The sequence below is a fragment of the Pan paniscus genome, chromosome 20 (genome assembly GCF_029289425.2).
Source record: "Pan paniscus chromosome 20, NHGRI_mPanPan1-v2.0_pri, whole genome shotgun sequence".
NCBI classification, from domain to species: domain Eukaryota; kingdom Metazoa; phylum Chordata; class Mammalia; order Primates; family Hominidae; genus Pan; species Pan paniscus.
Window position 1 is genome coordinate 52,891,187 of NC_073269.2, and position 27,536 is coordinate 52,918,722.

At 51.7% G+C, this 27,536-nt stretch overlaps 2 protein-coding genes across 22 annotated transcripts in view; one reads left to right on the top strand and one right to left on the bottom strand.

The window, feature by feature from the left end:
- STRN4 (striatin 4) overlaps positions 1 to 5,026 on the bottom strand; it is a 26,913-nt gene extending 21,887 nt beyond the window's left edge. For 5 of the 6 annotated variants that reach the window (XR_010110903.1, XR_010110902.1, XM_063600428.1 and 2 more), the window contains exon 1: positions 4,732 to 5,026. Coding sequence is in view for 3 of the 6 variants with exons in the window: in XM_063600428.1 (XP_063456498.1) it covers positions 4,732 to 5,013 (282 nt within the window). In the remaining 3 variants the exon portion in view is untranslated. The remainder of the gene's footprint in view (positions 1 to 4,731) is intronic. The other variant, XM_063600430.1, reaches the window with a different exon arrangement.
- FKRP (fukutin related protein) lies at positions 4,625 to 14,466 on the top strand. 16 transcript variants are annotated; one of them, XM_055103998.2, is made up of 6 exons: positions 4,641 to 4,673; positions 5,815 to 5,886; positions 6,606 to 6,667; positions 7,095 to 7,245; positions 7,356 to 7,465; positions 11,393 to 14,466. In XM_055103998.2, exon 6 carries the CDS (start codon positions 11,432 to 11,434, stop codon positions 12,917 to 12,919), a length of 1,488 nt encoding a protein of 495 aa, XP_054959973.1. In that variant the 5' UTR covers positions 4,641 to 4,673; positions 5,815 to 5,886; positions 6,606 to 6,667; positions 7,095 to 7,245; positions 7,356 to 7,465; positions 11,393 to 11,431; the 3' UTR covers positions 12,920 to 14,466. The 16 variants fall into 16 exon arrangements, with proteins under 16 accessions (XP_063456501.1, XP_057156668.1, XP_034802101.1 ...); XM_055103999.2 differs by lacking the exon at positions 4,641 to 4,673 and adding an exon at positions 5,109 to 5,182; XM_063600431.1 differs by lacking the exon at positions 5,815 to 5,886 and having other exon boundaries at positions 4,625 to 4,673.
- The last annotated feature ends 13,070 nt before the right edge of the window (positions 14,467 to 27,536 follow it).

Here is a 27,536-nt window from a genome sequence, read left to right on the forward strand (position 1 = left end):
CCCTTTCCCAGTGCCTCTGGAAAGGGAACCAGAAAGACGTGGTTGGAGCATCTCAGGGAGGTGGAAACCCACCAAAAACGGGAAGCGTCAGTGGCCAGTCTCTCCCTCGCTGCAAACGCCAGCAGCCCCCACGGGCTGTCTGGTCTGCGAGGGCCAAGGTAGGCCTGAGGGTCGGTCGGGGATCTGGAAGTGCCGCTCACCATATCCACCCACTGCCACTCCCTCTAGCCAGAGCCGCAGAGCATGCGCCCCCAAAACCTGATACCTGGCAGCTACTGCCTCTCCGCCCCTCCAGCTATTCCCAGCAAGGCGACATCTAAAGGCTTCGGAGGAGTCCCAGCAATTCAGTCCTCCCAGGAGCTGATGCCTCTCTGAATTCGCTGCTTCCTGTCCCAGCTAGCTGGGAAGAGTCCCCATTTCGTGCCATCTAGCCCTGCATCTCCTAAGGGCCTCCTTCCCAAGCTTCAGCAGCTGCTGGCAGGAATGAGCCCCCAGGAAGCTGAAGTGGGGAGGGGCAGCTCCGCACATTCTCTGCAGGCACCACACTCACTGCAGGTCCCTGTCGCTGCTCCTATACAAATCTCCAGTTCAGATCCCTCATTAAAAGGTCCCTCCCATCCTCAAAAAGCTTCCGCTCTCAGAGTTGCCACAGAACAGGGGCAGAGCCACACAATCAACTGTCCATGAACATCTACAGCTCTGCGGTCCCCTGCACGAACAAGCTTCCTCTGCCAGCCTGGAAGTTTTGGATGGGCAGAAACCACGTCACTTACTTCTCAGAATCCCCCACCTAGCAAATGCCTGCTCATTATCAGACTGCAGCTCCGCCACCTTCCTGCTCCAAACTTATGGTGACTACTGGCAGGACCTCCCTGGGGGCTGCCTTCTCTGCCATTCAACACACAGGTACCAAGCAGGGTCGCACGGCAGGTCTTCTGCTAGAAGCAGCTGTATTAAGCTCTTCAGAGAAAAGTTATTCAGAGTCCATCAGGAAAATCTGACACTGCCTAGCTCTTAAGGGATCTCACAGGGGAAGTCACATCGTCTGTTAGCACTAAGTGTTCAAGTAAAGGTGTGTAAAAGAGGTGCCGCTGATGGGAGAGTAAACTGGTGGGTCAACGTGGCAGAGTCATTCACTGTTTCTTTTTTTATTTTTATTTTTTTTGAGATGGCATCTCGCTCTGTCACCAAGGCTGGAGTGCAGTGGTGTGATCTCGGCTCACTGCAACTTCTGCTTCCCGGGTACAAGCGATTCTCCTGCCTCAGCCTCCCGAGTAGCTGGGACTACAGGCGCCCGCCACCACGCCCGACTAATTTCTGTATTTTTAGTAGAGGTGGGGTTTCACCATATTGGCCACGCTGGTCTTGAACTCCAGACCTTGTGATCCACCTGCCTTGGCCTCCCAAAGTGCTGGGATTACAGGCGCGAGCCACCGCGCCCAGCCCAATCACTGTTTCATAAACACATCCATTCTACTATTCCACTCATCTGTTCTGCTTCATTCTTGCACAGGAATAAGGGGTTCTCACTGCAGCCATGTCTGATGGGGGAAAAACTAGAAAAAATCTAAAAGTCCACCAACCAGGGTCAAACTCAATCAGCTACGGTGCAAACATCCCATGGGACGCTATGCAGCTATCAAAAAGAAAAAGAAAGAGTTCTCTGTGCTGATATGAAAGGAAAACCAAAACAGATTATTATGTCACAAAATGATACAGACAGCAGTAGTTCATCTATTACACAAGCACAATAACTCTTCTCTCTCAGGAGAGAAGAGCAGGAAAGGGACGAAGAGAAGGAACTTTCCTTTTTCACTTACATATATATGTGTATACACACATTCACACACACACACACCCCTCTGAGATGTCTGAATTTTTACTAACTTAACAGAATAAAAGAAAACAAAAGTACAAAGTGACAGTGCTGGTACCACGCCAGACACAAGTTCCTCTCAAACTCCAAGAAGGGTCAGTAAGTGAGGGGATAAACATCTTTTCTCTCATCAGCCTCCAGGATGAGAAGATGGTGTGGTGGGTGCTGTGCGGTGCACTGGTGCAAAGTCCCAGAGGCCAAGATTCAGTCCAAGCTCTGCTAGGACTGCTTGGGTGACCCTGGGGAGGCCACTATGCTTGCCTGAACCAATTTTCTCAACTGTACTGGGTAGCAGAGAGGTACAGAACATGGGCTTAAAAGTCTACCGACGGTCGGGCATGGTGGCTTATGCCTGTAATCCCAGCACTTTGGGAGGCCGAGGCAGGTGGATCTCTTGAGGCCAGGAGTTCGAAACCAGCCTGACCAACGTGGCAAAACCCCATCTCTACTAAAAATACAAAAATCAGCCAGGCGTGCTAGTGGTGCACACCTGTAATCCCAGCTACTTGCGAGGCAGAGGCAGGAGAATCGCTTGAACCTGGGAGGCAGTGGTTGCAATGAGCCAAGATCATGCCACTGCACTCCACCCTGGGTGACAGAGTGAGACTCTGTCTCAAAAAAATAAAAATAAAAATAAATAAATAAATAAATAAATAAATAAAAGGTCCACCACAGACCAGCCCTTCTGCTCATCTGCTGGGATCCTAGATAAATCACCCTCTCAAAACCTCCATTTCCTCTCCTGATTTTTTTTAAAGGCAGGGGGAATATCCTTTATCCTCCCAGAATGCTGCAAGAATTAAATGACAGCTCGTATCTACAGTACTTGATACAGCGCCCCAGACATGGTATGTGCTCACTAAATTGCAGCTGGTACCGTTATTGCTGAGTGAGGTAATGACACTGCCTCTGCCTACATCACAGGGCATTGTGAAGATCTGATGAGATGTATGCTGGGAAAGAGCTTCGGAAGTAGAGAGTGGGACAGAAGTGAGAGCAGTTACATAAGGATTCTGCTCCCACCCCAGCCCCAAGCCTCAGCCACCACAAGTGAGGGCAGGGGGAGAGTTACTGGAGGGTCTTTACTCATCCTATCAACAAAATGCTTTTTTTTCAGACAGGATCTCACTCTTTCGCCCAGGCTGGAGTGCAGTGGTGCAATCATGGCTCACCGCAGCCTCAACCTCTGGGGTTTAAGCAATCCTCCCACCTCAGCCTCCTGAGTAGCTGGGACTACAGGCGCATGTCACCACACCCGGCTAATTTTTGTACTTTTTTGTAGAGAAGAGGTCTTGCAATGTTGGCCAGGCTGGCCTCGAACTCCTGGGCTCAAGGGATTCTCCCACCTCAACCTCCCCAAGTGTTGGGATTACAGGCGTGAGCCACCGCACCCCATCCCTACCGACACAATTCTCATCAGCTATGTATTTGGGTACCAGCTTCCTACTAGATAGCAAACGGCAAATCGGAAGGGGAAAGGTGGGCTGCTACAAGCAAGTACTGACAATTTCTGCTAATAATAACCCAGTCCAAGAATCTTCAGACTTCCAGCGGGCCATTCCTGATCCCTTCAAATCCGGACATCGCCATGGTCCTCCAGTCACTGCCAATGGACCTGACGCTCCACGAGGTCACAAACCCTAGCCCAACTCCTCGGACTCTTCCATACAACATCCCTGTCCCAAGCTACCCCGCAAACCACGGGGTCTTTTCCCAAGACTTCCACAAACATATCCCCTTCCCCCCAACCCCAGCCTACCCCCGTTCCGAGATGCCTCCTCATGTTGCCTTCGGGCTCTACAAAATTCTCCCCCCTAAAGCATCACCCCAGGGTAACCCCTAACTCGTCCTCATTGGCACCATCCCAGGACCCTCACCCTCCATACTGGACATGCCCAACACCCCACACTCCAGTTCAGGGCTCTCTACCTACATCCTACAACACACGTGCCATCTCAGTGCCATCGCGCCCACTCCTGCACACCCCCAAAGTGGAACTTCCACTCTTAAGCTCTCCCATCCAGGCTCCTAGGGTACATTCCCTGCTCTGTCCACACTTCCACTCCAAAGAACCCTTCCCTGCACTGTGCAGCCACACATGCCCGGGATCCCCAAAGTTTCTCCTCAGAGGGGAAGGCACACACCTTCATCCTGGACCCCTTGAAACCCTCCTCCCACTCTTCGGGTCCTTACATAGCCATCCTTCCGTGCCCACCGTCCAGTCGCCCCGAAACACACCGATCCCAGGTTCCCGACTTCCTCTCCCTAAATCCTCCCGGTTCCCCATCTGGACCCGCTCTTTCCCAGCGGGTCCCAAGTTCCCCCCTTGGACGCTCCCACCTCCAACCTGCACCTGGCTAGGGCCATGGTCGGGGTCGGGGTCGGGAGTCCCTCGGCGCCCGGCAAGCTTCTGCTTACTCCCACAGGAGACCACTCAGGTCTCCCAGACCCCTCCAGCTCCTCTCCACACCCTTTCCCGAGTTCTCTTAGCCTCCCCTCCAGGGCTCGAGTCGCCTCTCTCAGGAGCCCCGCGGCCAGCGTGCTCAGTCCCAGTCCCAGTCCCACTCCCAGCTGGTTGTGGTCCCCTTTCTCTCGGCCGGTCCCGGTGATCCCTCCCACCCCCAGTCCCTCCACTCCCACCTCGGGCCGTCCCGGTCCCGTCCCACCCCGGAGTGCCCTCAGGACACCCCTCGGACGGCCCCTCACTCGCCCTCCGGGACCGTCGCGGTCCCCTCCCGCCCCCCCCTCGGCCGTCCCGGCGGCCATTGCTCCAAGATGGCGGCGGCGGCGGCAGCGGGTGAGGCCGGGCCGGGCCGGGCCGGGTTGGGGGTAGGGGATCCCGGGACAGCGCTCACCTGTAACTCGGCGCGCTCGGCCTCCCAGCGGGCTTTCTCGGCTTCGAAGCGCGCCCACTCGTGCTGGATAAAGTGCAGGATCCCCGGCAGGCTCAGGGGCTCCGGGCCCGCCGTGGGCCCGGGGCTGCCTCCGCCGCCGCCTCCCTTACCTGCCGGGCCCGGCCCGGGGGCAGGGGCGGAGACCGGGGCCGCCCCAGTGGGGCCAGGGCCCGCGCCTGAGCCGAGCGGACGGCAGGAGGAGGCGGCGGCGGCGACCGCTGCGGCCGCTCGCTCCTCCATCATGGAGGCCCCGGGGCCGGCCCGCGCGCCCGCTGTGCCTCGCGCGCCTGCGCGGCCGCGCCAACCCCCCCCTCCCCCCCCCGCAACCACCGCGCGCGCGCCCGGCGGGGGACAGTAGGAAGGGGGGCCGGCGGCGAGCGCGAGCCTCGCCCACCCGGGTCTACACCGAAGGGTAGCGTGCCCGCGCGGGGGGCGGCGGGTGGGAGATCGCGCCCCGAGGAGGGCGAGGGAGACCCAGGCCCCGCGCGACGGTCCCCCTCGCTGGAGTGAGACTGAGGAAGGGGCCGCTTTCTGCCCCCCTCCTCCCACTTCGCCCCAGAGAAAGAGCCTTACCCCTTCCACACCCAAACACCACTCTCCTGGACAATTACTTTTACTCTGAGAGAAAGGGCGACCAGCAGTGGCCCCATCCTCTCTGATTGCCGGCCAGGTTGGTTGTCATGGTAACCCTTCCCCAGCGGTGGGGGCGAGGTGGTGGGGGGCAGCCTTCCCCTCCCTTCCACCTTTGTGGTTATGGAGCCCCAAACCTCTTAGGACTCTGCACCAGGAGAAGGTTGCTAAGGTAACCTAAGTGTCCGTGGTGGTCCTTCTGCTCCTATCCTCATTGATTACTATGGCAACCTCCCCCCCAACCTAGCATTCAGGTAGAAAGGACCCCAGCCCCAAGGACACTGATCTCTAAGAGAAGCACCTCTTCCCCAGCCCCTCCCCGATAGCCACCTAGTTGGCATTACCATGGTAACCGTCTTCCCCTTCCCATCGTGGGAGGCCCATGCACCAAACCAACCAGGTGTTTTTATTTAGAGGAGATGCTCTGCTGAGGGGCAGTTGCTATGGTTACAGGGCCTGGACCGTCCTCCGGAAGGTGAGAAACAGGCAAGTTCAAGGCCTGGTTACTATGATAATAGAGCAGCCCCCTTCGAGTGACCCTAGGAACCAAGCCCAACAAAGGAGGGGATTTTTTTTTTTTTTTTTTTTTGAGACAGAGTGTCACTCTTGTTGCCCAGGCTGGGATGCAATGGCCCAATCTCGGCTCACCACAACCTCCGCCTCCCCGGTTCAAGCCGTTCTCCTGCCTCACCCTCCCAAGTAGCTGGGATTACAGGCATGCGCCACCACGCCCAGCTAATTTTTTTTTTATTTTTAGTAAAGACGGGGTTTCTCCATGTTGGTCACGCTGGTCTTGAACTCCCGACCTCAGGTGATCTGCCTCAGGCCCGCCTCGGCCTCCCAAAGTGCTGGGATTACAGGTGTGAGCCATCACGCCCGGCCAGGGGATGTTTTAAGAATGTCTCTCAGAGGTAGAGTGTGTCTATGGAAGGGGTTGTCATGGTAACAGCTTCTGTTGGCTTCTAGCCCTACCTTTTCTGGACACATTCATGCTAGAGGGATGGTTATAGGTTGCTATAATAACTGACATCCCTCCCATTCACCCCACCCCACTCCTGAGACACCCCAGGTGGTGCCCGAGATTATGGGACTTCAAGAGAAAGGATTCCCTGACCTTTCTCTTGCCACTTTTGTGGATAAGATGAAATTGTGCTCTATTGTACGGAAATGGCTGATTTGGGATTTTCTGGTTCTCCTCCTCTCAGGAGCGCAGCTCAGCTGGGCTGGAACTGCCCTCCTGGAACTCCCCCAGCCTGCAACCTAGGAGGTAAGAAGTCCCTCAGTGTCACCTACACTCTCATGGAAACTGCCCTTCCTCATTCCTTAAGGCTTTCCCATGTCTCTCATTTTTTTCTTTTTCTTTCTTTCTTTTTTGAGACAGAGTGTCGCTCTGTTGCCCGGGCTGAAATGCAGTGGCGTGGTCATGGCTCACTGCAACCTCCACCTCCCTGGTTCAAGCAATTCTCCTGCCTCAGCCTCCCGAGTAGCTGGGATTACAGGCACCTGCCACCACGCCCGGCTAATTTTTTGTATTTTTAATAGAGATGGGGTTTCACCTTGTTGGCCAGGCTGGTCTCGAACTTCTGACCTCGTGATTCGCCCGCCTCAGCCTCCCAGAATGCTAGAATTACAGGCGTGAGCCACCGCGCCCAGCCCTCTCATTTTTTTCTAACCGTCACATTCCCATTCCACAGGTGCAGGGACTGAGGCTCAGGCCAAATCGCAACTCAGACCCAGTGAACCCAAGGCCTGAAGAGAATTTGGATTCATTTACATTGTTTTGTGGGGACTGGAGAGACAAGTAAACTCTCAGAGTAACTGTCCCCTCTGACTACCATTTCTAAGGCAAGCCCCCTGTTTCTACTCTTGCGCCCCCTTCTGGTTTCCTGCCCTGTCTGTAAGTTGCATGGCTTTTGTCCGTCTTTTTGTTTGTTTGTTTGTTTGTTTTGAGACAGGGTCTCACCCAGGCTAGAGTGAAGTGGAGCAATCTCGGCTCACTGCAACCTCCGCCTCCTGAGTTCAAGTGATTCTCACACCTCAGCCTCCCCAATAGCTGGGATTACAGGTGCGCACCACCATGCCCAGCTAATCTTTGTATTTTTTGGTAGAGAGGGGGTTTCACCATATTGCCCACGCTGGTCTCTAACTCCTGACCTCAGGTGATCTGACCGCCTGGGCCTCCCAAAGTACTGAGATTACAGGTGTGAGCCACCACACGTGGCCCTGTCAGTCTTCTTTCTATCTTCTGGAGGGCTGACCTAATGAGTACCTTGTTCATTCTGTATCCTCAAAACATGGGGTCCACCACAAAGAATACTTGAGTTTGTTGAGTTACCGAGTTGAATTAATTTATTAATGTGCCATAGCCAAGCTTTGAAAGCCCCTGTCAGGTTAGGGCTGGGGAAGGCTCACCAAAGATGGGCTGAGAGTTGGGGCTTCAGAAAGAACCCAAGAGAGAAGGTAAAGTTTATTGGTTTAAAGTACGACTCTGTAGCCAGCTTCTTGGATCAACTCTTGGGTCCACTACTTCACATTGTGTGACCTTGAATAAGAGACTTTAACTCTTTAACTCTCTGTGCCTTTGTTTCCTTTTTTTTTTTTTTTTTTTTTTTTGAGATAAGGTATCACGGCCAGGCGCGATGGCTCACGCCTGTAATCCCAGCACTTTGGGAGGCTGAGGTGGGCGGATCACGAGGTCAGGAGACTGAGACCATCCTGGCCAACATAGCGAAACCCCATCTCTACTAAAAATACAAAAATTAGCCGGGCATGGTGGCGCATGCCTGTAATCCCAGCTACTCGGGAGGCGGAGGCAGGGGAATCCCTTGAACCAGGGAGTTGGAGGTTGCAGTGAGCCGAGATTGCGCCACAGCACTCTAGCCTGGTGACAGAGCGAGACTCCATCTCAAAAAAAAAAAAAAAAAAAAGTCTGGCTCCGTCACCCAGGCTGGAGTGCAGTGGCACAATCTCAACTCACTGCAACCTCTGCCTCCTAGACTCAAGTAATCCTACCACTTCAGCCACCAGAGTAGCTGGGACTACAGGCGCACACCACCATGCCCGGCTAATTTTTTAAATTTTTTTGTAGAGACGGGGTCTTACCAGTCCATGCTGGTCTCAAACTCCCAGGCTCAAGCAATCTCCCCCGGCCCCATCCTCCCAAAGTGCTGGGATCACAGGCATGAGCCACCACATCGGCTGGTTTCCATTTTTAAATGTGATCATAACACGAGGATTAAACAAGTGAATATGCCTAAAGTGCTTAGAACAGGGCCTGGCACATGGTGAGCTGCTAGAATTGTTATTATTATCCTCCCGATTCAGAAAAATGTAGAACATTCAGACCTTCAAAATCATCATTGTATCCACTTTGCCCCAACGAAGGGGTTTGTACAGGCACAGTATTGCATGCCTGTAGTCCCAGCTACTCGGGAGACTGAGGCAGGAGGATGGCTTGAACACAGGAATTCGAGGCTGCAGTAAGCCGTGATTGCACCACTGCACTCAAGCTTGGGCAGCAGAGCAAGACGCTGTCCGTTTAAAAAAAAAATTATTTTGGCTGGGTGTGGTGGCTCACTCCTGTAATCCCAACATTTCTGGAGGCCAAGGCAGGCAGATCATGAGGTCAAGAGATTGAGACCATCCTGGCCAACATGGTGAAAACCCATCTCTACTAAAAATACAAAAATTAGCCGGGCATGGTGGCACGCGCCTGTAATCCCAGCTACTCAGGAGGCTGAGGCAGGAGAATCGCTTGAACCTGGGAGGTGGAGGTTGCGGTGAGCCTAGATGGCGCCATTGCACTTCACCCTGGGTAATGAGAGTGAAACTTTGTATCAAAAGAAAATATATATATATATATATATATATATATATATATATATAATTAGCCAGGTGTGGTGTCATGCGCCTGTAGTCCCAGCTACTTGGGAGGCTGAGGCAGGAGAATCGCTTGAACGCAGGAGGCAGAGGTTGCAGTGAGATGAGATAGCCGTCACTGCACTCCAGCCTGGGCAACAGAGGGAGACTCCATCTCAAAAAAAAAAAAAAAAAGAAAAGAAATAAGAGCAGTTTGAGAAAATGTTCAGGGTGACTTAAACATACAGGTTGGGGAAAGCATGGCAAGAGATGAGGGCGGAATGGGGGGCAGACAAGGGGAATGTCAGAAGAAGCTTCCACTTTCTCCCCTGGGCACTGGGAGCCATGGCAAGTTCAGAGCAGGGGAAGGAGAGGTCCGACTTGTGCTTTAGGAAGACTCCTCTGGCTATCATGGGGACAGGAATTGCCGGGAGACCAGGGGGAGGTTGGATGGGAATGTGGGTGGACCTGGTTGAGGAGGGAGCTGTGGAAATGGGGAGGAGGGGACAGAGGATTTAGGACATAGGGAGGTTAGTTGGATGCCCCCTCTCTCTAGGAAGGGCAGAAACCTACAAAAAGCCTTCATGGGGAAATTATTTGATCATCTGCTTGGAACCCAGAGCTACACCACCTGTGCTGGAGACCGGCCAGCCAAATTTTCAGTCGCGGTGGGGACAAGGAGACAGCGCCATCTGGTGCTTGAGGGTGTGGCCAATGAATGTGGAGGGGAGTGTCCTAAGGTTGGCAGCCTCTTTTGATGCAAGCTACCCCAGTTTTTTGTTGTTGTTGGGTATTTTGAGACAGGGTCTCACTCTTGTCCAGGCTGAGTGCAGTGGCACGATCATGGCTCACTGGCTCAAGCCGTCCCCCCACCTCAGCATCCTGAGTGGCTGGGACCATAGGTGAGTAGCACCACACCCAGCTAATTTTTTATTTTTTATAGAGATGAAGTCTCCTTATGTTACTCAGGTTGGTCTCGAACTCCTGGACTCAAGTGATCCTCCTGCCTTGGCCTCCCAAATTGCTGGGATCACAGGCGTGAGTCACTGTACCTGGCCCACCCCACTTTTGTTTTTTCTTTTTTTTTTTTATATTTATTTATTTATTTATTTATTTATTTTTAATTTTTTTCGAGACAGAGTCTCACTCTGTTGCCCAGGCTGGAGTGCAATGGTGCCATCTCGGCTCACTGTAACCTCCACCTCCCGGGTTCAAGTGATCCTCTTGCCTTGGCCTCCCAAATTGCTGAGATCACAGGCGTGAGTCACTGTACCTGGCCCACCCCAGTTTTGTTTTGTTTTTCTTGTTTTAAATTGGTTTGTTTATTTATTTATTTTTCGAGACGGAATCTCGCTGTGTCACCCAGGCTGGAGTGCAATGGTGCCATCTCGGCTCACTGCAACCTCCATCTCTCAGGTTCAAGCGATTTCCTGCCTCAGCCTCCTGAGTAGCTGGGCTTAGAGGCACCCGCCCTCACACCCAGCTAACTTTTGTATTTTTAGTAGAGATGGGGTTTCACCATGTTGGCCAGGCTGGTCTCAAACTCCTGACCTCAGGTAATCCACCCGCCTTGTCCTCTCAAATTGATGGGATTACAGGCATAAGCCACCGCGCCCAGCCTAACCTTTTTTTTTCATTTATATTTTTCAGCACCCCACTTAAAATTTTTTTTTAATTCTGATTAAGTATATATAACATTAAATGTACCATCTTAACCATTTTTCAGCACACAGTTCAGTAGTGTTAAGTGCATTCATACTGTTGTGCCAACAAACCTCTGGGACCTTTTCATCTTCCCAAACTGAAACTCTGTACTTATCAAACAACTCCCCATTCCCCCCTGCCCGCAACCCCTGACACCCGTCATTCTACTTTATGTTTCTATTAGTTTGACTCACTCTGTTTAAAAAAAAAAAAAAAAAAAAAAAAATTCTGAGGACACCCAGAGTTGGTGCATGGCCCAGACTGGGAGGTCAGGGAGTGCTTCCTGGAGGAGGGGAAGTCAAAGCTGAAACCAAATAGGGAAAAGAAAGGGAATTGAGAAAGAGCTGTAGAAAGGAGCAAGGCTGAGGGTGGCAGAAGGGGGTGGTTCTGACAATCAGCTGCTGCCTTCCCTTTCGTCCCCCTCCCCCAGGATGCCCCGGAGGCCCAGCTAGCCCCAGACTTCGGCCCCATGCGGCTCACCCGCTGCCAGGCTGCCCTGGCGGCCGCCATCACCCTCAACCTTCTGGTCCTCTTCTATGTCTCGTGGCTGCAGCACCAGCCTAGGAATTCCCGGGCCCGGGGGCCCCGTCGTGCCTCTGCTGCCGGCCCCCGTGTCACCGTCTTGGTGCGGGAGTTCGAGGCATTTGACAACGCGGTGCCCGAGCTGGTAGACTCCTTCCTGCAGCAAGACCCAGCCCAGCCCGTGGTGGTGGCAGCCGACACGCTCCCCTACCCGCCCCTGGCCCTGCCCCGCATCCCCAACGTTCGTCTGGCGCTGCTCCAGCCCGCCCTGGACCGGCCAGCCGCAGCCTCGCGCCCGGAGACCTACGTGGCCACCGAGTTTGTGGCCCTAGTACCTGATGGGGCGCGGGCTGAGGCACCTGGCCTGCTGGAGCGCATGGTGGAGGCGCTCCGCGGAGGAAGCGCACGTCTGGTGGCCGCCCCGGTTGCCACGGCCAACCCTGCCAGGTGCCTGGCCCTGAACGTCAGCCTGCGAGAGTGGACCGCCCGCTATGGCGCAGCCCCCGCCGCGCCCCGCTGCGACGCCCTGGACGGAGATGCTGTGGTGCTCCTGCGCGCCCGCGACCTCTTCAACCTCTCGGCGCCCCTGGCCCGGCCGGTGGGCACCAGCCTCTTTCTGCAGACCGCCCTTCGCGGCTGGGCGGTACAGCTGCTGGACTTGACCTTCGCCGCGGCGCGCCAGCCCCCGCTGGCCACGGCCCACGCGCGCTGGAAGGCTGAGCGCGAGGGACGCACTCGGCGGGCGGCGCTGCTCCGCGCGCTGGGCATCCGCCTAGTGAGCTGGGAAGGCGGGCGGCTGGAGTGGTTCGGCTGCAACAAGGAGACCACGCGCTGCTTCGGAACCGTGGTGGGCGACACGCCCGCCTACCTCTACGAGGAGCGCTGGACGCCCCCCTGCTGCCTGCGTGCGCTGCGCGAGACCGCCCGCTATGTGGTGGGCGTGCTGGAGGCTGCGGGCGTGCGCTACTGGCTCGAGGGCGGCTCACTGCTGGGGGCCGCCCGCCACGGGGACATCATCCCATGGGACTACGACGTGGACCTGGGCATCTACTTGGAGGACGTGGGCAACTGCGAGCAGCTGCGGGGGGCAGAGGCCGGCTCGGTGGTGGATGAGCGCGGCTTCGTATGGGAGAAGGCGGTCGAGGGCGACTTTTTCCGCGTGCAGTACAGCGAAAGCAACCACTTGCACGTGGACCTGTGGCCCTTCTACCCCCGCAATGGCGTCATGACCAAGGACACGTGGCTGGACCACCGGCAGGATGTGGAGTTCCCCGAGCACTTCCTGCAGCCGCTGGTGCCCCTGCCCTTTGCCGGCTTCGTGGCGCAGGCGCCTAACAACTACCGCCGCTTCCTGGAGCTCAAGTTCGGGCCCGGGGTCATCGAGAACCCCCAGTACCCCAACCCGGCACTGCTGAGTCTGACGGGAAGCGGCTGAAGCCCTGATAACCTCGCCTTTGTTTTTCGGGGGTCTGTCTGGATGTGGAGAAGCTCTGTGTGAGCGGTGAGGGGTGGAGGGATGTCGCGGAGAGGGGAAGGGGGAAACTGACCAAGAAAGAAATTCTAAGGAGAGCATGAGAGAAGGCTGGCATTGGCAGGAGGAGAGCACCAGGACGAGGATGGGAAGCGACCTCCAGATGTATCAAATGGTCATGCCCACTGGGAGCCGTGGATATGCGTGGGGACATCCTGGGTCATCTCAGTCATGGAGGGAGACGGGGATGTCACGCCGTCCCGCAGGGCCCAGCACAGCCCCAGACCCGAAAAAAGTGTCCTGCCCAAGATTCCGAGAGCCCTGCGCTCTAGGGCAGGGGCAGAGTTTTGGAAACAGTGCAGGCTCTGGAGCCAGACTGGCGAGATTCAAATCCTGGCTCTATCGCTTCGGAGCCAGGTGGGCCTGGGGGGGCGTCGCAGTCTCTCTGTGCCTCAGTTGCTTCCAGGATGCGGGACCCTTGGCTGCAGGGGTTGCTTCCGCCACTAGAGGGCGCGCCGGTCCCGCTCCTGGTGGCCCACTGTGGCTGCCCGGGTGACAGTACGCCCAGGGCCTCTGTTCCATAGCCATCTACTCTCTTGAGCCTTTGGACTTCTCTCCAAGCCCCTGTGGGAGGCGGACAGCAGTGACCACCTCCCCTTCTTTTGGACTGCGACCTCCTTCCCTCCTGGGAGAGCCCTGTGACCTGCATGCTACTCTTAACTATTCTATTCAAGACTGAATAGAAGTATTTCAGTCTTGCAGAGGAGGAAATGCTCAGAGCTCCGAGGTGCGGCTGTGGTCGAGAACCGGGTGCTGGGCCGGGCGCGGGGGCTCACGCCTGTAATCCCAGCACTTTGGGAGGCCGAGGTGGGAGGATCGCTTGAGCCCAGGAGTCTGAGACCAGCCTCGGCAACATGCCAAGACCCCGTCTCTATTTTTAAAAAAGAAAAAGAACCGACTTCTGAATCTCAGCTCCACTCATGATTATTACCTCATTATTTCAGCTGTCTGCACCTAATTCCCGACTTGCACGGCAGGGTAGACAATAACCATAGCTCACACTCACTGAGCACCTACTGGGTACCAGGCACCATTCTCAGTGTTTCACCTGGATCAACTAATGCGTCCCTCACCTCAGCCCTCTGAAGTGACAGCTGCTATTATTTTCATTATACAGATGAAAAAGCTGAGGCCAGAATCGTGAAGTCACTTGCTCAAGGTCAGGCAGCTTAGGAAGGGGCAGATCGGGGGCTTGAACCCAGGTGGTCAGGCTCTGGAGCCCACAATTGTCTTACCCACTATGCCCCTCTCTAGTCATGGTCCCCAAGAGGGGCTTGGAGACCCACTTAGCAGGTGAAAGCAATGGCAGCCTTCCTTATTTGATTATGAACCTAAGAATAAATGGTATTTGGGCATGTATTCCCAATATGTGTATATTTATTTATAAATACATACAGATACTATTATCTGTATGTTAGTAATAAAGCTTAAATTATTCCATTTTAAAATTATGAATATGAATAGGGTTTTTTTTATGTTTCTTGCCTCATCCCAATGACTTGTTTTGCACACCCAGGTGTGAGCACCCAGCATTCAAGACCACAGGTTAAAAAAAAAAAAAAAATCTGGCCGGACGTGGTGGCTCATGCCTGTGATCCCAACACTTGTGGGAGGCTGAGACAGGAGGATCACTTGAGCTCGGGAGTTCGAGACCAGCCTGAGCAATAGAGCAAGACTCTTCTCAATTAAAAATAATAAATAAAGCCAGGCATGGTGGCTCACGCCTGTAATCCCAACACTTTGGGAGCCCAAGGCGGACGGATCACAAGGTCAAGAGATCAAGACCATCCTGGCTAACACAGTGAAACTCTGTCTCTACTAAAAATACAAAAAGTTAGCTGGACATGGTGGCGGGCACCTGTAGTCCCAGCTACTCAGGAGGCTGAGGCAGGAGAATGGCATGAACCCGGGAGGCGGAGCTTGCAGTGAGCCAAGATTGCGCCACTGCCCTCCAGCCTGGGCAACAGAGCAAGACTCCATCTCAAAAAAATAAATTAATAAATAATAAATAAATAAGAGGCAAAATGTTAAAAATAAGCAAGGACTGGGCAGGCACAGTGGCTCATGCCTATAATCCCGGTACTTTCGGAAGCCAAAATTGGAGGATCCTTTAAGGCCAAGAGTTCAAGATCAGCCTGGGCAACATAGTGAGATCCCCTGTCTCTACAAAATAATTAAAATATAGCCACTGTATTAGTCCCTTCTCATGCTACTAATAAAGACCTACCCGAGACTGGGTAATTTATAAAGGAGGAAAGGTTTAATCGACCCACAGCTCAGCATGGCTGGGGAGGCCTCATGAAACTTACAATCATGGCAGAAGGGGAAGCAAACACATCTTGTGATGGCAGGAAGAAGAAGTTCCAAGCAAAAGGGGGAAAGCTCCTTATAAAACCATTAGATCTCATGAGAACTCACTATCACGAGAATAGCATGGGGGTAACTGCCCCCATGATTCAATTACCTCGCACCCAGTCCCTCCCACGACACATGGGGATTATCAGAACTACAATTCGAGATGAGATTTGGGTGGAAACACAGCCAAACCATATCAGCCAGGCATAATGGCATGCACCTGTAGTCCTAGCTACTGGGGAGGCTGAGGCAGGAGGATTGCTTAAGCCTAGGAGATCAAGGCTGCAGTGAGCTCTGATTGCACCTCTGCACTCCAGCCTCGGCAACAGAGCATTATCCCATCCCCCCACAAAAAAAAAAAAAAAGAAAAAAAGAAAAGACATGGGCTCTGAGGTTGGAGAGGACCGGGTTTCCCAGCGCTGCCACCTCCTCCCAGGGCCTCTATTGACTCTGTCTCTGCACCCCCACCTTGCATTTGGGAAGTGGAAGCAATGAGATCGCTCCTCCCACAGGAGTGTGTTCGCGGTAAAGGGGTCCAGAGTCTGGCTGGGTTTGAATCCTGGCTTGGCCACTTGGTTTCTTTGTAATCTCAGACAAGTCGCTGCCTCTCTGAACCTGTAAACTGGGGAGATTGGTAATATTGCACAATTGTACATTCCTGGGAGGAGGAGGCTTCATAGACCAGCAAGAGAAGATTACTGTTTGGCCCAGTCTCCTGAGGCTCAGACATCCAAAGCCTGACTTCTTGTAACCCAACCCCTGCTTTTAACCACTGAACCCAAAAATGGTTCACAAAGAGACTTGGCAGGTCCGCAGGGAGGATTCTGGAATGCATGGGGATGATTTGCATTATCATCATGACTGGAAGCTGCTCTTGGCTCTTGGCAGACGTGGTCCAGGGATGCAGATGTCTTGTAATATTCAGGAATCTCCACACAGTACAGCAGCATTCCTTGTCTCATGCAGCTTCCAGATGTCTCATTGGACATTCAGGAAGGAAGGGTAATATTCAAAATGTTTTGCCACTGGTACTGTAATATAAATTAGTATATGTCAATGTATGCATCAAATTTTTAAAATATTTTAGGCCAGGCATAGTGTAATCCCAGCACCTTGGGAGGCCAAGACAGGAGGATGGCTTGAAGCCAGGAATTCGAGACCAGCCTGGGCAACATAGAGAGACCCTCATCTCTACAAAACATTTCAAAAATTGAGCAGGGCGTGGTGGTTTACACCATTAATCCCAGCACTTTGGAAGGCCGAGGCAGGTGAATTGCTTGAGCCCAGGAGTTCAAGACCAGACTGGGGGCCAGGCGGGGTGGCTCATGCCTGTAATCCCACCACTTTGGGAGGCTGAGGCAGGCAGATCACTTGAGGCCAGGAGTTCAAGACCAGCCTGGCCAACAAGGCAAAACCATGTCTCTACTAAAAATACAGCAATTAGCTGGGCGTGGTGGTGCACCCCTGCAGTCCCAGCTACTCAGGATGCTGAGGTGGGAGGATCACCTGAGCCCAGGAGGTCAAGGCTACAGTGAGCCATGATCATGTCACTGCATTCCAGCCTGGACAACAGAGTGAGACCCTGTCTCAAAAAAACAAAAATCCTTATTATCACCTAAGTTATGATATGACAAAGATCTGTCACAATTAACTTGAACTAATTCATTTTTATTCAAATATGTATTGAATTTCAGTGCTTTCTCAACTACTCTTGTACTATTATTATCCAGTCAGAAGTATTTCAGTATTTTAACAACCAGTATTGGCCAGGTGTGGTGACTCACGCCTGTAATCCTAGCACTTTGGGAGGCCGAGGTGGGTGGATCACAAGGTCAGGAGTTCAAGACCAGCCTGGCCAATATGGTGAAACCCTGTCTCTACTAAAAATACAAAAACTAGCCGGGCGTGGTGGTGGGCGCCTGTAGTCCCAGCTACTCAGGAGGCTGAGGCAGGAGAATCGCTTGAACCCAGGAGGCGGAGGTTGCAGTAAGCCGAGATCATGCCACTGCACTCCAGCCTGGGTGACAGAGCGAGACTCTGTCTCAAAAACAAACAAGAAAGAACAGTATTTCCATACTAGTTCAGACCAACTAAATTTTAGCCTTACTTGGAGGTGAAAATCCTGGCCAAAAATCTCTCTCTTGTACGTACAAAGTCCTTTTTGTTTTTAAATGGCCTCGGAATCTTCCAGGAAGTGCAACTACCACAAAAAATGAGGGAAGCTTGTATCGTGTTTTGTTCAAAACTTGGCCAAAGGTTGTCCACCATGTGAAAAAAATCACATTGCACATGGCTCTTGGTAATTGGACACCAGTCCACGTGTTTTCAATGTGTTGGAACTGTCTATATTACAGGCGTAAACATCTGCCTACCTCCTTGGGTTCTAGGGGACTGGCTCCACACATCTGCATAATGAAATGCTTATTGTAAGTTACTATGTTCTTATTTCTCCTTTTTATTACATTTAGGGCAATCAAGGATCGTTTTTGTTGCTGCTGCTGTTGTTGTTTCTGAGACAGGGTCTCACTCTGTCACCCAGGCTGCAGTGCAGTGGCACAGTCTTGGCTCACTGCAGCCTCAACTTCCCAGGCTCAGGCGATTCTCCCACCTCAGCCTCCCGAGTAGCTGGGACTACAGATACGTACTACCACACCCAGCTTTTATATATATATATAAATATATTTATATATATAACGTCTCTACTAAAAATACAAAAATTAGCTAGGTGTGGTGGCGCACGCCTGTAATGCCAGCAGTTTGGGAGGCCAAGGCGGGTGGATTACTTGAGGTCAGGAGTTCGAGACCAGCCTGGCCAACATGGTGAAACCCCATCTCTACTAAAAATACATATGTGTGTGTGTGTGTGTGTGTGTGTGTGTGTATGTGTGTGTATTTTAAGTAGAGATGGGGTTTCACCATGTTGCTCAGGCTGGTCTCAAACTCCTGGACTCGAGTGATCTGCCCACCTTGGCCTCCCAAAGTAGGATTTTCTTAAATCATGTTAAATCATGTGCCAGTGGGTTATACCATCTATGAACTTCATTTCAGGAGAACAGAGAGAACTTTCCCAGAACTGACATTCAAGCCAGCACACGCCCTGGTATGGCCACGCCAGTGGTTAAGACAGCAAAACACTAAATTATGGATTATTTACTCATTCATAAACGGTCACTGCCATGAACCCCCTGACTATTAGTATCCTCCTAGCTCTCCCTGGGGATCCCCTGGGCTGCCCTCTGGCCCAGAAGTCCAGGGGTTAAACTGGGTATAGTGGGAGATAAGAGGGACCCATATCCCGGATGTTGGATGGACTGATGACTTTGCCAAGCAGTAAATATTTTGTGTATCAGCCCTACATGTTACAAAATATTTGCTATGAACAATAGTGGCATGTAAAGACCTGTCTACATTAGCCAGGTGTGGTGGCTAATGCCTGTAATCCCAACGCTTTGGAAGACCAAGGCTGGAGGATCACATGAGCCCAGGAGGTGGAGGCCACCCAGGGTAATATGTTGAGACCCTGTCTCTACAAAAAAAATTTAGGAGGGGCGAGTGGCTCATGCCTGTAATCCCAGCACTTTGGGAGGCTGAGGCGGGCAGATCACTTGAGGTCAGGAGTTTGAGACCAGCCCAGTCAACATGGTGAACCCACGTCTCTACTAAAAATACAAAAATTAGCCAGGTGTGGCGGCTCACACCTGTAATCTCAGCACTTTGGGAGGCCGAAGAGGGCGGATTACTTGAGGTCAGGAGTTCAAGACCAGCCTGAACAACATGGTGAAACCCCATCCCTACTAAAAATACAAAAATTAGCCGGGCGTGATGGTGGGTGCCTGTAATCCCAGCTACTCAGGAAGCTGAGGCAGGAGAATCGCTTGAACCTGGGAGGTGGAGGTTGCAGTGAGCCGAGATTGCACCACTGCACTCCAGCCTGGGCAACAGAGCAAGATTCTGTCTCAAAAATAAAATAAGGTAAATAAAAAATAAAAAACCTGTCTACAAATGCACCTTTATGCACAATAGCCCCAACCTGGAAACCATCAGATGTAAATCAACAGGTGGGTGGATAAGCAAACTGTGGTACACTCAGACAACATAATACTCCTTAGCAAGTTTTTTAAAAAAGGAAAGAACTGGGCCGGATGTGGTGGCTCACGCCTGTAATCCCAGCACTTTGGGACGTCGAGGCGGGCCGATCACCTGAGGTCGGGAGTTCAAGACCAGCCTGACCAACATGGAAAAACCCTGTCTCTACTAAAAATACAAAATTAGCTGGGCATGGTGGCACATGCCTGTAATCCCAGCCACTTGGGAGGCCAAGGCAGGAGAATCACTTGAACTCGGGAGGCGGAGGTTGTAGTGAGCCGAGATTGTGCCATTGCACTCCAGTCTGGGCAACAAGAGTGAAACTCCATCTCAAAAAAAAAAAAAAGAAAAGAAAAGAAAGAACAAACTACTGATACATGCAAAAACAAGAATAAATCTCAAAAGCATTATGACACATAAAAAAAAGCCAGATGCAAGACGCTACATAGTATATGATTCCACCAATGTAAAGTTCTAGAAGAGGTAAAACTAATTCATAGTGACCAAAAGCAGATCAGTGGTTACCGGGGCCTGGAGCTGGAGAGAGGGGCAGACTGCAAAGAAGCATGAGGAAATTTGGGGATGATGAGAATATCATGTATCTTGATTATGGGAGTGGTTTTTCACAGTATATTCATCTGTTAAAACTCATTTAACTGTATTTTATTTATTTATTTATTTATTTATTTTGAGACAGGGTCTCGCAGCGTTGCTCAGGCTGGTCTCAAACTCCTGGGCTCAAGCGATCCTTCTGCCTCGGCCTCTCAAAGTGCTGGAATTACAGGCATGAGCCTGGCCTAATTGATTTTAACGGGTGCAATTTATCATATGAAACAATTTTTTTGGAGCCAGCCTTGCTCTGTTGCCCAGGCTAGAGTGCAGTGGTGCAGTCTTGGCTCACTGCAACCTCTACCTTCTGGATTCAAGTGATTCTCATGCCTCAGCCACCTGAGTAGCTGGGATTACAGGTGTGCACAACCACACCTGGTTAATTTTTGTATTTTTAGTGGAGATGGAGTTTCACCATGTTGGCCAGGCTGGTCTTGAACTCCTGGCCTCAAATGATTTGCCTTGACCTCCCAAAGTGCTAGGATTACAGGTGTGAGCCACCTTGCCCGGCCTATTGTATATAAATTATACCTCAATAAAGTTGACCTCAAAAAGAGCAGATAGGGGGCAGAATCCAACAGGCCTAAGAACTTTGACCTGTCTCTAAGAGAGACAAAACTGAGTCACTGCCCTCTGCCTTTCTGTCCCCATACTGCCACTCTGAGCCTAGAACCCAGGACCAACCCTAATCCGGGGCCAGCCTGGGCCCTCCTTCCTGGGCCAAGCTCCTTCAAAGAGGCAAGAGGGGTGGGTGGGGCAATGGAGAAAGGGAGAGAAAGGTGGGAGCTGGGAACTGGGACCCAGGGAGTGACCGTCAAAGTGCCTTTTCTTCTGCTCTTACGTAACCTGCACTAGCAGCCTTTGGGTGAGGCATAAGAGAGCCATTGTCACCGGCGGGTGAGACCTGGCAGTGCTCATCCAAGGTCACATAGTTGCCAGGCAGCAGAGTCGAGACTGAACCAGCCTCTTCCACCATTCCACGAGTGTTTATTGAGCTCCTGCTATACGCATGCACCGGACCCTATGCTAGACTCTGAGCCTACAGCAGTGAACAATTCAAAGATGGTTCCCCCACAGAGTGACCTTCCCAGTGGGGACAGGCAGGAAACAATAAACATCATAAACCAGTGAATTCTATCGTCTGTTGGGAGGGGACTGTTGCTATTAAAAAAGGAGAACAGGGCAGGGCACGGTGGTTCACAACTATAATCCCAGCACTTTGGGAGGCGTAGGTGGGAGGATCCTTTCAGCCCAGGAGTTCAAAACCAGCCTGGACAACATACAGAGACTGTGTCGCTACAAAAAAAAAAATTAAGAAAAAAAAATAGCTGGGCAGGGTAGCATGGGCCTATAGTCCCAGCTACTTAGGAGGCTGAGGTGGGAGTATCACTTGAGCCTGGGAGGTCAAAGCTGAAATGAGCTGTGATCATGAAACTGCATTCCAGCCTGGGCAACAGAGCAAGACCCTGTCTTTAAAAAAAAAAAAAAAAAAGTAGAGCAGGCCTGGCGTGGTGGCTTATGCCTGTAATCCCAGTACTTTGGGAGGCCGAGGTGGGAGGATTGCTTGAGCTCAGGAGTTTGAGCCTGGCCAGCCTGGGCCATAGAGCAAGACCCCATCTCTTTTGTTTGTTTGTTTGTTTGTTTGTTTGAGACAGGGTCTATCTCTGTCACCCAGGCTGGAGTGCAGTGGCGTGATCTTGGCTCACTGCAACCTCTGCCTCCCGGGTTCAACAATTCTCATGCCTCAGCCTCCCGAGTAGCTGGGATAACAGGCGCCCGCCACTACACCCAGCTAATCTTTGTATTTTTAGTAGAGACAGGTTTTTGCCACATCTCTCGAACTCCTGACAGCAAGTGATCCACCTGTCTCGGTCTCCTAAAGAGCTGGGATTACAGGCGTGTACCACCACACCTGGCTAATTTTTGTATTTGTAGTAGAGACAGGGTTTCGCCATGTTGGCCAGGCCGGTCTTGAACTCCTGGCATCAGGTGATCTGCCTGCCTCAGCCTCCCTAAGTGCACAGATTACAGGCATGAGCCACTGTGTCTGCCCAAGACCCCATCTCTTAATAAAAAATAAAAAAAAAAAAAAAAAGAGGAAAAGGGCTGGGCGTGGTGGCTCACGCCTGTAATCCCAGAACTTTGGGAGGCCTGAGGTGGGCAGATCACGAGGTCAGGAGATCGAGACTATCCTCGCTAACATGGTGAAACTCCCGTCTCTACTAAAAATACACACACAAAAAAAAGCCGGGTGTGGTGGCGGGTGCCTGTAGTCCCAGCTACTTGGGAGGCTGAGGCAGGAGAATGGCGTGAACCCGGGAGGCGGAGCTTGCAATGAGCCGAGATCGCGCCACTGCACTCCAGCCTGGGCGACAGAGCGAGACTCCGTCTCAAAAAAAAAAAAAAAAAGAGAAAAGGGTAGAACAGGGTATGGGTTGGGTGGGTGAGGGTGGGGGCAGGAAGCAGGGGTGGTAGAATTAAATAAAGCGGCAGAGAAGGCTCACTGAGGTGACATTGCAGCCAAGTCGAGAGGGAGGTGTGGGAAGAGCCAAATGGAAATCTGGGGGGCAGAGCAGCCAAGAGAGGAACAGCCTGTGCAAAGGCCCTGAGGCACCAGCAGGCCTGGCATGTTCAAGGAATGGCAGAGGCTGGAGTAAGAGAGGGAGGAGGAGAGTGGGAAGAGGTGAGGTCGGTGAAGTAAGGTGCATCCTACAGAGGCTATGGGGAGCACCTTGGATTTTTCTCTGGGTTCTGAGCTGCGGAGGGCCACGAGCTGCCATGATGGAAACAGGCGCCCTCTGGAGGCCATATGGGGAACAGACGGAAGAGGTTGGGGCTCAGGAGTCCCGCGTGAAGGCAATTGCAATAGTTCAGGTGGGAGATGATGGCAGCTGGCCAGGGTGGTACCCAGTGTGGAAGGTGTAGAGGGGCCAGATTTGGGGTTTGAGGGCAGAGAAACTGAGATTTCTGGTAGCTTGAATGTGGGATATGACGGGCAGAAGGAGGGCATAGCAGGGGAAGGAAATAAAGTGGCTTGTTCTGTATGTGACTGGAGCCCAGCTCCTTGCACCAACCCGGGCTCCTGCACCCCTCAGCAGGCCCAGGGATCCCCACCGCCAGGCCAGAGCCAACCCCATGGAACCCAAAGTGCTCAAGCTCCCCAGTGAATGAGGCTCTTAATGTATCACCACCCGTCAGGCCTGGCCTGGCATCCGGGTTTCTCCACCTGCAGGGTGCAGGGGCCACATTGGTGGGTTCCAGATTCCAAGTTCCAGTATTTGGAGGAGGTGACAGAGGAGGGCCGCCACCCCACCGTTTTCATCTTTCACCCAAGATTTGCACAGATTTCATTTTAATGACAGTCCACTGTCTGTTTGTTAGTTAGCTTTGAGATAGAGTCTCACTCTGTTGCCCAGGCTGGAGTGCAGTGGCAAGATCTCAGCTCACTGCAACCTCCGCCTCCTGGGCTCAAGCGATTCTCCCACCTCAGGCTCCTGAGTAGCTGAAACTACAAATGTCCAGATAATTTTTTACATTTTTAGTAGAGACGGGGTTCCACTATGTTGGCCAAGCTGGTCTCAAACTACTAACCTGAGATGATCCACCTGCTTCGGCCTCCCAAAGTGCTGGGATTACAGGCATGAGCCACTGCGCCCAGCCACCCAGCCACTGGTTTTAAAAAATGTTTGACACTGGGCACAGTGGCTCATGCCTGTAATCCCAGCACCTTGGGAGGCTGAGGTGGGTGGATCACCTGAGGTCAGGAGTTGGAGACCATCCTGGCCAACATGGTGAAACCCCATCTCTACTAAAAAAAAAAAATACAAAAATTAGCCGGGCGTGGTGGCAGGCACCTGTAATCCCAGCTATTCGGGAGGCTGAGGCAGGAGAATCGCTTGAACCCGGGAAGTGGAGGTTGCAGTGAGCTGAGATCGCATCATTGCACTCCAGCCTGGGGGACAAGAGCGAGACTTCATCTCAAAAAAAAAAAAAAAAAAAAAAAAAAGCAGTGGCTGGGTGCAGTGGTGCATGCCTGTAATCCCAACACTTTGGCCTGGGAGTTCCAGACCAGCCTGGGCAACATAGTGAGATCCCTTGTTTACAAAACAAAACAAAACAAAAACAAAAACCTTTTCTAATTAAAAATAGCTGGGCATGGCCAGGCACAGTGGTGGCTCACTCCTGTAATCCCAGCACTTTGGGAGGCTGAGGCAAATCACCTGAGGTCGGGATTTCGGGACCAGCCTGGCCAACATGACAAAACCCCGTCTCTACAAAAAATACAAAAATTAGCCAGGCCTGGTGGCAGGTGCCTGTGTGGGGAAAAGAAAAAGAGAGATCAGACTGTTACTGTGTCTATGTAGAAAAGCAAGATATAAGAAACTCCATTTTGATCTGTACTAAGAAAAAATTGTTTCTGCTTTGAGATGCTGTTAACCTGTAACTTTAGCCGCAACCCTGTGCTCACAGAAACGTGCTGTAAGGAATCAAAGTTTAATGGATTTAGGGCTGTGCAGGATGTGCCTTGTTAACAATATGTTTGCAGGCAGTATGCTTGGTAAAAGTCATCACCATTCTCCATTCTCTATTAACCAGGGGCACAATGCACTGCAGAAAGCCACAGGGACGTCTGCCCAAGAAAGCCTGGGTATTGTCCAGGGTTTCCCCCCGACTGAGACAGCCTGAGATATGGCCTCATGGGAAGGGAAAGACCTGACTGTCCCTCAGCCTGACACCTGTAAAGGGTCTGTGCTGAGGAGGAGTAGTGAAAGAGGGAGGCCTCTTTGCAGCTGAGATAAGAGGAAGGCTTCTGTCTCCTGCTCGTCCCTGGGAATGGAATGTCTCGATGTAAAGCTGACCATTCCCATTCGTTCTATTCTGAGCTAGGACAAAACCTCCCTGTGGCTGGAGGCGAGATATGCTGGCAGCAATACTGCTCTGTTGCCCTTTGCTACACTGAGATGTTTGGGTAAAGAGAAACATAAATCTAGCCTACGTGCACATCTAGGCACAGTACCTTTCCTTGAACTTACTCATGATACAGATTCCTTTGCTCACATGTTTCCCTGCTGACCTTCTCCCCACCTGTTGCCCTGCTACACTCCCCTCGCTAAGATAGTAAAAATAATGATCAATAAATACTGAGGGAACTCAGAGGCTGGCGCCAGTACAGGTCCTCCGTATGCTGAGCACCGGTCCCCTGGGCCCACTGTTCTCTCTCTATACTTTGTCTCTGTGTCTTATTTCTTTTCTCAGTCTCTCGTCCCACCTGACGAGAAATACCCATAGGTGTGGAGGGGCTGGTCCCCTTCATGCCTGTAATCCCAGTTACCGAGGAGGCTGAGGCAGGAGGATTGCTTGAATCTGGGAGGCAGAGATTGCAGTGAGCTGAGATCATGCCACTGCACTCCAGCCTGGGGACAGAGTAAGATTCTGTCTTAAAAAAAAAAATAGCTGGGCATGGTGGTGCATGCCTGTGGTCCTAGCTACTCAGGAGGCTGAGGTGGGAGGATCGATTGAGCTCAGGAGTCTGAGGCTACAGTGAGACATAATCACACCACTACATTCCAGCCTGCGAGACAGAGCAAGGTCTCAAATCTTTAAAAATTTTTTGTTTTTTAGAAAAAGTTTGAGCCAGGCGCAATGGTTCACACTCGTAATCCCAACAGTTTCGGAGGCTGAGGCAGGCGAATCACCTGAGGTCAGGAGTTCAAGCCCAGGCTGGCCAACATAGTGAAACCCCATCTCTACTAAAAATACAAAAACTTAGCCGGGCATGTTGGCACACACCTGTAATCCCAGCTACTTGGGAGGCTGAGACAGGAGAATTGCTTGAACCTGGGAGGTGGAGGTTGCAGTGAGCTGAGATTGTGCCATTGCACTCCAGCCTGGGCAATAGAGCAAGACTGTCACACACACACAAAAAAATAGAATAGAAAAAAAATGAGTAAGTAACGTTTGGTAAAGCTTGTTTCATGAACATGTTTTTCTTTATACACATAGGTTGTTTATGAAATATGCAGGTAGGTTTATAGCTCCATAAACAGGCATCCCTCAGAATATAAACCTCATCTATTCCCAAAAACGTAGTATGTAGAAACTTTGGGGATAAACCACTATTTATTTATTTATTTTTTTTTTTTTTTTTTGAGACGAAGTTTCGCTCCTGTTTCCCAGGCTGGAGTATAATGGCATGATCTCAGCTCACTGCAACCTCTGTCTCCCGGGTTCAAGCGATTCTCATGCCTCAGCCTACCAAGTAGCTGAGATTACAGGTGCACGCCACTAACCCAGATAATTTTTGTATTTTTAGTAGAAACAGGGTTTTACCACGTTGGTCAGGCTGGCCTCGAATTCGTGACTCCAGGTGATCCATCCGCTTCACCTCCCAAAGTGCTGGGATTACAGGAATGAGCCACCTGCCCAGCTTTAATTTATTTCTTTATTTGAGACGGAGTGTTGCTCTGTCGCCAGGCTGGAGTGCAGTGGTGTGATCTCGGCTCACTGCAACCTCCACTTCCCAGGTTCAATTGATTCTCCTGCCTCAGCCTCCTGAGTAGCTGGGACTACAGGCGCTTTCCACTACGCCCGGCTAATTTTTGTATTTTTACATCCATGTTGGCCAGGATGGTCTCCATCTCTTGACATTGTGATCCACCCGCCTCAGCCTCCCAAAGTGCTGGGATTACAGGCATGAGCCACTGCACCCAGCCCCGGCTTTTATTTTAAGCAGAGAAAATAATGCACTCCCAGCTTCATCCAAAAACGCTAAACAATTTCCTAGAATATCAATAAAAGACTCTTAAACACCTATATAACAGCCCACCACGGATTATGGCATAGTAGAAAGCATTTAAAATACCAATTACCTAATTATTCAACACTTAAACTCATGAATGATTATGTTTGTGTACAATACAAAACTATTCTGCACAGAATCAGATATAAATTATATTTTCCTTCCGCAGTGCAATGATCATGGGGTATAACTAAACAAACAAACAAAAAGATACTAAAGATACCGTCTATAATTGGACCCAGGTCAGTGGTGCCTCCAGGCACCTGGCCAAAGTCAACACAGGGGGTTTGGAAGCGGAAGATAATATCAACAATGGCTAACACATTCAACGCACAAAACAGAATCCTGTTAGAACAGGTGAGAAGTAGGGCTGGGTGCAGTGGCTCAGACCTGTAATTCTAGCACTTTGGGAAGCCAAAGTGGGAGGATCACTTGAGTCCAGGAGTTTGAGACCAGTCTGGGCAACATAGTGAGACCCCGTCTCTACAAATAAAAATTAGCGGCCGGGCGTGGTGGCTCATGCCTGTAATCCCAGCACTTTGGGAGGCCAAGGCAGGCAGATCACCTGAGGTCGGGAGTTTGAGGCCAGCCTGACCAACATGGAGAAATCCTGTGTCTACTAAAAATACAAAATTAGCCGGGCACGGTGGCTCATGCCTGTAATTCCAGCTA